Source organism: Gossypium raimondii, chromosome 8, assembly GCF_025698545.1.
Source record: "Gossypium raimondii isolate GPD5lz chromosome 8, ASM2569854v1, whole genome shotgun sequence".
NCBI classification, from domain to species: Eukaryota; Viridiplantae; Streptophyta; class Magnoliopsida; order Malvales; family Malvaceae; genus Gossypium; species Gossypium raimondii.
The window spans coordinates 17,428,017-17,439,125 of NC_068572.1; the positions used below are offsets into that span (position 1 = coordinate 17,428,017).

The window sequence follows — 11,109 nt, forward strand, 5'->3', positions numbered from 1 at the left end:
TTAATTTCACATTTCACTATTATGTCTTTTGTATTTATGTCTTTTATATTTTGCATGCATAGCAAAATTGTGACAAGCATATATTAGCTCATTGATTGTCTAAAGTTCAAACTGAGGATAACTGGCATTGTAAAGAACGTTTACATTGTGAGAAAGACAACTTACTTCCGTAGATAATCTAAATGAGTCTGTAATCCCGTAAAAGAATCAAAGTGAGCATTTGATTCAAATATTGAGAAGGATTATTATGTCGTCTATAATTCCAATTGGGGAGATGGCTAGTCTTGGCTATCAGAGTAGTTGACTCAATGAGTAGAGACACAAATGTATTCATTTGTAGAATGATACATTAGACTGGACCCAAGATGAATTAATTCTGAATCCGTTAGTGAATTAATTCAATTGTGATGTTCATGGTGTGATTTACTTAAATCCTGAGTTAGTCACTGACCATGTGTATGCAACTCATGTGCTTTGATATAAGTGGAGGCTTATGCTCTAAAGATGATCGAGCCCATAACTGATATGTTGAGTACATGTTGCGTGTATGGCATGCCTTTACTAGCAACAATGAAATTCATAGCTCAATTAAAGAGTTAATGATATCCTTTCATTGACATTGTGTAGATTGATAAATGTGGAACGTGGCCACGAGTTGCTAGTTCTTGAACAAGCAATTGATCACAATCATTTGTTGAAAGTGGTCATATTAATCATTAAGAAGACACAATGGTGACAATGAGATAAAATAAAATTGTATTGAGTGAACGAATTTAACTCAAAGGAATCAAGGATATCATACGAGGGTAACACATACATGACGAGGTCATTAGACAAGGCAGTTGGATGAATTGTTTTCGTAAAGAGTATACAATAATGAGTTTTCAATCATGGTAATTCTTGTGGATTGACTCCCTGATTAAGTAATTGCGAATTATCAGAATGATGCTTCTGAATATAATTGCAATCACTAGAGCCTAATTGTATATGTTTGATTGGTCCCTCTGCTAGCTCAACAAAAACTCGATCGGTCTGCATTTGAATCAGAAGAAAATTCTACGACTTTGAGAATAATTTAATTGAGTCGATTTATTTGATGTGGAATTAAATTAGGTGGTCGTAATAATTGTTCAACTAGAGAATTTGATTAAATAATTTTTTTGAAAAATTAATTTGGAAAATCTTAGTGATTTTTGGAAAAATTAATTTTGATCAAGTAAAATTAAACTAATCAAATCAATTAAAATTAATATGATGTTTTTGGAAATTAATTTTCAAGTCAGACAATTGGCTCAATGGGTAATTGAACTTGAAAATTGGATCTGATATTGTAAATTGGCTCAGGAGCCCAAAATTGAGACCAAGATCCAAAAATTGGTCAAACTGGGCCTAGTATGTGAAATTGGGCCGATAGTCCAACCGGTCATTAGACCGGACCGGTCTGGTCGTCATTGACCTGGACTGAACCAGCAGGAGTCGAATTGGCTCGGGGTGTCATAAGAGTGTCGCACCTGAATCACCGAACACGGCGGTGCCAGTGGCTGTGACGGTTGAGTCCTGGTGGCCGACGACGGTTGGTCATCAATGGTTGAGCAGTGGAAGAGTTACACGTCTACTGGGACTCAACCATAAAATTTGATTTCAGATTAATTATTCCAAAAATAATATTATTTTAATACTTTAATATTAAATTTAATTTAATACTTATATTACTAGTATTTTATTAATTTAATATTAAAATGATTATCTTAATATTAAATTTAATTTAATGTTTATCTTGTAGATAAACATTCTATTTGTAACACCCCTTACCCGAGATCGTTGCCAGAGTCGAGCACGAGGTGTTACCTGACTTAACTTACTAATTCGGAGCATAAAAAAATTGATTTTAAAATTAATTTGCTCAAGTTCAATCAATATGTCCCTAAAAAGGACCCTCGAAACCCTAAAACATGCAACGAAAATGGTTTGGGTCCAAACCGGGAACATTAAATATTTTTCGAATACTTAAACAAATCAAAATAAATTATTTCACTACTCACAATAAAACTGTCCACTTGCATAATAGTCACTAATTTAATTATAACTCGAGTTACAAAACTCAAAATTTAGATCCGTAAATTTTTCCTGAAACTAGACTCATATATCTTCTTATCATAAAATTTTCAGAAGTTTTGGGTTAGCCAAATAGTACAGTTTATTCGTTAAAGTCTCCCCTGTTTCACTGTCCGATGGTTCTAACCTCTATTCACTAAAAATCAATTATCTCATTGTACGAGCTTTATATGGTGCTTTCGCTTGTTTCTATTGAAAATATACTCACTAAGGAATCTAGAAATAAAAATTATGACTCATAATTATTTCTATACAATTTTTAATGATTTTCTAAAGTCAGAACAGGGGATTTCAAAAACCATTCTGACCCTGTCTCACTAAAATTCAAATATTACAAAATATAAAATTTCGTTGCCTACACCGTTTCTTTCATGTGAAAATAGACTCGTAAGATTTAATTATATATCTCATTCACTCTCTAATTTCATTTCTACTATCCTTGGTGATTTTTCAAAATCACATCATTGCTGCTGTCCAAAAACTGTTCTATTGCAATTTTTTACTCTTTTATAATTTCTTTGTATTAACTATCATTTAGGTATACATAACACCAAAACATGTTCTTAAATAGTCATTTCAATAGCTAATTATTATTGAATATTTACATGCTATTCATTAGCGATATCATAAGCACACACACAAAAAATGATTAAGTCCCTATACATGCCATAACTTAAAACGTTTCGAACCACAAAATACCGAGATAGTCTGTTGATAGTGTGAAACGATCTCCGACGCCCTTACGATCCCTAAATTGGCTTGGTGATACTATAAAAAGAAGAAAAATAAAGGGAGTAAGCATAAAGCTTAGTAAGTTTACAAGCAAATAAATAACAACATTTATCATAAATAATTATTCTCATAAATTATCATCAAATATCATGATCTTTACTTTTTTCTTTATTTACTCTCTTGTTTACTTACTTGCTTACTTAAATAATTCATTATTATAACTTACTCATCTCTTGCTAAAATTTATTTCTCAACTGATAACTGAGATATTCTTAACCCTTATAGCTCACCTGAATCTATTTATTATGCTTTTACCTGAACTTTCATGTAACATAGTCTATTTACTAGCCCGTTGAGCCACTTAGAATACTAAGGACACTCGGGTCTCTTATCTGACAATAACATGCCAAAGCCATGTCCCAGACATGGTCTTACATGGGATGTTTCCTGTACTGCAAATGTCGTATCCCAGATATGGTCTTACATGAGAGTTCTCATATCAGTGCCTATGCCATGTCGCAGACATGGTCTTACGGGGGACCTCTCATCTCGGTGCCAACGCCATGTCCCAGACATGGTCTTACATGGGACCTCTCATAACCTCAATAATGCCAATGTCATGTCCCAAACATGGTCTTACATGGGATCTCATTCCCTTCATGTCATGACATTTGTATCTGATACATTCCTAATGTTTCAACGGAACTTTTTAACACTGATTCTCTATCATCTCATACTTGAGTCAACATTAAATAATTTCATGAAATAAGTACATAATTTCTGGAAAATAACAACATTAATAATAATTATTGAAATATGGCATTTATTTACCGTAAACTTACCTCGATACAAAATACGATCAAATCCAGCAACTTAGTCATCAACATTTTTCTTTCTCCGATCTAACTCCAGATTTCGTTCCTCTTGATCTATAATAGCAATTTTAGCTTGTTTAATACTCACATTCATCAAAACAATTCTTGACTCGAACTTTGAAAAATTTACAATTTTCCCCCTAAACTTTTGCATATTTACACTTTTGCCCCAAAGCTCAGAAATTAAACTTCATCCCCTATTCTTATGTTTTATGACATGCTGAACATCTTTCCCTTCTATGGCAATATCAAATTCCCACTCTAACATTTACTTATGAACATTAGGTATTTTTACCGATTTTATCGTTTCACTCGTTTTCACTTAAAATCGCCTAGCAAAAGTTGTTTAACATAATTTCAAGCTTTATATTCTACCATAAAACATGGGTATTTTTCCAAATATGAACCCTAACATGAATTAATGGTAAAATAAGCTAAATCGAGCTACGATGACTCCAAAAACATAAAAAACATTAAAAACGGGGCTTGAATGCACTTACTATAAGCTTGAGAAAGTGAAGAAACCCTAGCAACTGACTAAAATGCCCTTCATTAAAACTTTAGTTATTTTATCTATGCATGCCCATTTTTGTCCATGAAAATCTAATGGTCTAATTACCATATAAGGACCTCTACTTCAATTATGCACTTCTATTAAATCCTTTATCATCTAAAGCTCATATTTACCCACTTTTTCAATTAAACCCTAATATGCAATTCAGACATACAATCGTTGCAATTTCTTATCGGCATTCTAACACATCCATCCAATCAATCGGTAAATCATAAAAATTAATCACAATAAACTTTTTTATCTCAGATTCGTGGTTTCGCAACCACTATTCCGTTTAGGCCCTATTTTGAGATGTTACACTATTATTTTAATAATATTTAATATTAAATTTAATCTAATATTTATCTTGATAAATATTATATTAATATTAAAATGATTAAGTTTAATCATAGTTGAACTCTCTCAACTTTCCCTACATAAAAAGAGCCTTAGGTCATTATTTACACACATTTGAATTTAAGAGAAAGTTGTAAAGAGAAAATTCTCTGAAAAGATTATTCCATAAAATTTCTAGAGATATTTTTCTGATTTACAACTTGACCAAAATTTTAGAGAAATTGTAAAATTACCCTACTAGTAATTTTTGTGAGAAATTTTCTAATTCGAAGTGAGCCCACACTCGGCACACGTGAGCTTAAGGATAGCAGAAAAGACTAATCAGTCGAAGCGCTCATCCTAGATGAATAAAAAACGTACAGTTTTGATTAAGTGTTAATTACTTTAGATATCACAACCGAGATCTTGTTTTGAATTTTTTTAAAACTCTGGTTTTTCCCTAAATTTATTTCCCGCTACGTTTTCCAAACCCATTTTTTCCAACAATTGGTATCATGAGCCAAGTTGTGTTCTATCTATAAGTATAAATAGATAATCGAAATAAATTTCTCTTCTTCTTGAATGATTTAATTACATAAAAAGTAACATTCTTTAGATCTTATGCATGTTTTAAGTTATATAGGGGAATGGATGTCATATTATATATTTGTTATATAATTATTTTTTGCCGAGGTTGTGGTTCTTAGGAAATAGACCGTGAACTATCATGTCCACGTAGGGCTATGTTTTTTTAAAACTCATAGAATTCTTGTGAGCTGGAAACAGATATAGGACTTAAATGTAATTTTTCCAAAAGGAGTTCATGACGAGAAAAAGATGCGATGGCGGTTGAAGACCCAAGGAATGCCTTATTTTTCCAAAAAGAGTTCATGGTTCTATTTCTAGCCATCGGTTGGACCGTCGGCCCGGTTTCACATACCAAAAATCACTTAGATTTCTAAATTACTTTTTCAAGAAAATTCTTTAATCAAATTCTCTAGATGAACAATTCTTACGACCACCTAAATTAATTCCACGTCAAATAAATCGACTTAATTAAATTATTCCCGAAGTCATAGAATTTTCTTCTAATTCAAATGGAGTCCAATCGAGTTTTTGTTGAGCTAGCGGAGGGACCAATCAGATATATACGATTAGACCCTAGTGATTGCAATTATGTCCAAAAACATCATTCTGATAATTCGCAACTACTTAATCATGGAGTTAGACCACAAGAAGTACCATGACTGAAAACTCCTTATTGTATACTTTTAATGAAAACAATTCATCCAACTACTTTGTCCAATGACCTTGTCATGTGTATGTTACCCTTATATGATATCCTTGATTCCTTTGAATTAAATCTGTTCACTCAATACAATTCTATTTTATCTCATTGTCACCATTGTGTCTTCTTAATGATTAATATGATCATTGTCAACAAATGACTGTGATAAATTGCTCGTTTGAGAACAAGCAACCCGCCACGTTCCATATTTATCAATCCACACAATACCAATAAGAGGATATCATTAAGTCTTTAATTGAGCTATGAATTCCATTGTGACTAGTAAAGCCATGCCATACACAAGTTATGTACCCAACATACTGACTATGGGCTCGATCATCTTTAGAGTATAAACCTCCACTTATATCAAAGCACATGAGTTGCATATGCATGGTCAGTGACTAACTCAGATTTAGGTAAATCACACCATGAATGTCACAAGTGAATTAATTCACAAACGAGTTTAGAATTAATTCAAAAAATAGGTTTAGAATTAATTCATCTTGGGTCCAGTTCAATGTATTAATGTATCATTCTACCCATGAATACATTTATGTCTCTACTCGTAGAGTCGACTACTCCGATAACCAAGACTAGCCATCTACCCAATTGGAATTGTAGACGACATAATAATCTTTCTCAATATTAGAATCAAATGTTCACTTTGATTCTTTTATGAGATTACAGACTCATTTAGATTATCTACTGAAGTAAGTCTTCTTTCTCATAATGTAAACGTTCTTTACAATACCACTTATCTTCAGTTTGAAGTTTAAACAATCAATGATTGCTTGTCACAATTTCGCTATGCATGCAAAATATAAAAGACTTAAATAGAAAAGACATAATAGTGAAATGTAAAATTAATTTTATTTATTTATTCATCATTCAAATAAATAGAAAATAATTACACGTTTACTACAATATAGGCATATCTCCGAATAGTCTTCCACTTTCCGTAGTGAACTAAATGTGTCATGTGTCGCATTCCCATATCCTCGACATGTTTGTTAAAACTCCTAGTTACAAGAGTTTTAGTAAAAGCATTCACAAGGTTATCTTCAGAAGCTACTTTCACAAGGTTATCTTCGGCTGCTGCCTCTCGTATTAAGTGATACTTCTGATCAATGTGTTTTGACTGTTTGTGATTTCTAATTTCCTTGGTATTAGTTATTGCAGCACTGTTATCACAATACAGTGTTATAGCTTTTTCCATACCAAGAATAAATTCAAGTTCGGTCAAGAACTTTCAAAGCCATATTACTTCTTTCGTTGCCTCAAAAGCAGCCACATACTCAGCCTCCATAGTAGAGTTAGCAGTGCAACTTTGTTTTACACTTCTCCATTCTATGGCTCCACAGCCTAGAATGAATGCATTTCCCAACATCAGTTTCATCGAATCTTTATAGGTTTGGAAGTCTGAGTTTGTGTATTTAACAGGAGTAAGGTCCTCCCTAGAATACACAAGCATATAATCCCTGGATCTTTTAAGATACCTTAATATATGCTTTACAACTTGCCAATGCCTGAGATCTGGATTCGCCTAATATTGACTAACCATTCCTACTGCGAAACAGATATCTGGACATTTGCAAAGCATAGCATACATAAAGCTTCCAACTGCCGAAGCATATGGAAACTTACTCATATGCTCTCTTTCTTCCGTTGTCTTACGTCAATCATTTAAAGAAAGCTGAAAACCTGATGCAGTCAGCTAAATGCCTGGCTTTGCATCGGTTATTGAAAAATGTTCAAGTACCTTATCGATGTATGAAGCTTGAGATAAAGCTATCGTTTTATTCTTTTGATCCCTAAGGATTCGAATTCCAAGAATATAACTAGCTTCACTCAAATCCTTCATGCTAAACTATTGAGCTAACCATAGTTTAACCGATTACAATTCTCTTACATCATTTCTGATAAGTAGAATATCATCGACATACAAAACGAGTAATACCACCTTTTTTTTCCTTTATACGCTTATAAACACAAGGTTCATCAACGTTTTGCTCAATCCAAAAGTCTTGATCATTTGATCAAATCTTTTATTCCATGAGTGGAACACCTGATTAAGTCCATAAATGGTTCTTAGTAGTTTGCAAACTTTTTTCTCCTTTCCAATCCAAACTTTTTGCTCATTTCCTTTGGCAACATACTCAAACTCAGACTTCCAAACCTGTAAAGATTCGAGGAAATCAACGTCGAGAAATGTATTCATTCCAAACCCACTAGCTAAATTATTTTGATATTATTTTGGCATAATGTCAAATTTAGTACTTAATGTTTATCCTTTTTTATCAATTTGACTCTTATTCTTTTTTTATAGCTAAATTTGGCCATCAATCTTTTAAAAAGAGTCAAATTTGACCATTGACCTTTCGAAAAAGAGTCAAAATGAATTTTTTTAACGAGAATACTAACTAAAATGATAAATTTTTAAATACGACAACCTGCATAACAATCCACGTATAGTCCAAGCTAATTTTTTTAAAATTTATAAAACTTTTATATTTTACATATTTATTATTGATTTATTTTATATTTTGTATTTTTATAATTTTTGAATTATTTGTTGATGTGACATTTAAGACAAATGGTGTTACGTTACTATAATGTGTACATGGACTACCATGCAAGTAGTGTTAAAAAAGTGTTTTACTCAACATTTTACTAAAAACATTTTGACTATTTTCTAAAAGGTTAATGACTAAATTTAGCCAAAAAAAAGATAATGGTCAAAATGATAAAGAAATGTAAATGATGAAGGCTAAATTTACCATTATACCTATTATTTTTCTATGTATAAACCTCAAACTCAAAACTTAATTTAATTAAAATACTTCCAACACTAAGGCTATAAATGATTTGAGTGTTTGATGAACAATTCAATTTTTATTCATTTATTAAGCTAAATAAATGAACATGAACAATTTTTTGGAGCTCGTTTATTAAATGAATCGAACACAAACAAAGCTTGTTATGTTCATTTATGTTCATGAACAAACTTCGTTTATATTTGTTTAAAGCTCGCTTAATAAATTATTTGAAGCTTGTCTATTGTTCCCTTAGTATATATTAATAAAGTTATGTTGGCTTGTGTGCTTTTGTATTTATAATATAATTATTAATATTTATATTTTTCTATTTTATGTCTAAAAAGAATATATATTTATGTATTGTTTGTTTATTTATTACTCATGAACATTATTTGTGAATATGTTTAAACATATTTGTTTAATATTCGTAAATATATTTATTTAATTTCATGAACATTAAATAAATCAACAAAAACCCATATAATTTTAATTAAACTAATTCACTATCCAACATCTTACCTTAACCAGTTCATGGGTAAAGTTACTCATCCATACTCGAAGGTCCGCTTGAAGTTTAGGGGAGTTTAGGAAAAAATATTAAGCTCTAAAAATGGGCTTGGGAAAAAAAATAGGCTCGATTAAAATATAGGTCAGGTTTGGGTTTGAACATTTAAGTCTTCGAGCTTGGCCCGACCCATTTTAAGTTTATAGCACTTTATATTATGTTATTTTTATATATTATGTAATTTATAACACATAAAACAAATAAACCTATACTAAATATATAATACTACTTTAATGAAAACATTAAAATAATATTAAAATGATGATAAAAAGAATTCAATAAATAATATAAAATTATTAAATATTAAAATAATATCATATAAATATATTTTTTAAAAACATTAAAAATAATATGGACGAGACTAAAATAAATTTAGATTAGTCTTTTATAAATATGGATAAATTTAAACAAAATTATAAACTCGTATTTTAGACCGGATCAAACTTGAATAAACATAAAATATATTAATATAATAGATAAGTTGATTTCACCCAATGCCAACCCGATCGCAGATTAGCACCTCTATTCTTACCCTCCGCCTACCATTATAAATTAACCAAATATTTTTGTCAACATAAAATCCCCTTCCACACCGCGTAGACCAAAACCTTCTTAGCTGTATCATCTTCCCAGTGAAGTAGAACTCATTGATAATTCTCCCTTTATTTATCAACAACAAAGCAACCACCGGTCCAACCCAACCCAAAATACTATTACTGCTACTCCTCTCTCTTCCTCAGAACTTCACCCAGACACAGAGAGAGAGAGATGAACAGTTTTGAACCTGAAAGACATGACTCCTTGAAAAGGAGATGGCAAGACAAAAGATTAACCAACATCAACACCTCCTCCAGATTTGTTGCTTCTCCAGCCCCACCTCACTCTTCTTCTGCTCCCTTAACCTTGACGCCTAACCCTAGTTATAACAGGCGTTTCCCTTGTCTCGACGATGATTATCTTGTCTCCACCGTCGTGCCCCCAGTGACTGTGGTGCTTGAAGGCCGTTCCATCTGTCAGCGCATCAGTCTCCATAAGCATGCAAGCTACCATAGCCTTGCAAAGGCTCTCAGGCAAATGTTCGTGGACGGAAACGACAATGAAATCACCTCCGAGAATGACCTTGATCTTTCCAATGCTGTTCCTGGTCACCTCATTGCCTATGAAGATATGGAAAACGATCTTCTTCTCGCTGGAGATCTTAACTGGAAGTACGTTTTACAGACTACTTTATTTATTCCAAAAACTTTGAAATTGAAGTTCAACCCAGAATTATTAATTGTTTTTTTTTTTTCTATTTCTCTCCCATTTTTTTTATTATGGTTAAGGCTTTAAAAATTATTGTATTGTATATATGTGTGGAAATGAACAGGGATTTTGTACGCGTAGCTAAGAGAATTCGGATACTGCCAGCGAAGGGGAATTCAAGGAAAGAATGAACAGGGGCAGTGTTGGGTTTTGGCATCCTGCTTTATTTCTCTTTGTGATGATCGTGGATGAACTTATATATATATATCTGAAAATATAAAGAAAATCAAGAAGCAAATTAAAGCTCATTTTGCAGTGGGATTTTGAAATGTTCTCTCATGGTCCTTTATCCTGAAGGATTCCTTTTACCTTAAAAAAGAGTTCTAGTTGTAGCCTCCCTTCTTTTGTTTTTTTAATAAAACTTCCTTTTTATCATACAATTTCAGATGAAGCGACTTCTTGCATAGGGATGTACATATATCTTAAATTAAGTGCCCAATTTGCGTAAGTTCGAAGATTGTCCGAATAGAGACAAAATTTCAATGTCCTAAGTTTATTACTTATTATTCTTATTTTTTCACACA

General features: G+C 31.9%; 1 protein-coding gene across 1 annotated transcript; it reads left to right on the top strand.

The window, feature by feature from the left end:
• Window positions 1-9,853: 9,853 nt before the first annotated feature.
• On the top strand, window positions 9,854-10,852 carry LOC105790943 (auxin-responsive protein IAA33). Its single transcript, XM_012618758.2, has 2 exons — window positions 9,854-10,488; window positions 10,650-10,852. The coding sequence occupies exons 1-2, from the start codon at window positions 10,049-10,051 to the stop codon at window positions 10,714-10,716; spliced, it is 507 nt and encodes a 168-aa protein (XP_012474212.1). The 5' UTR covers window positions 9,854-10,048; the 3' UTR covers window positions 10,717-10,852.
• The last annotated feature ends 257 nt before the right edge of the window (window positions 10,853-11,109 follow it).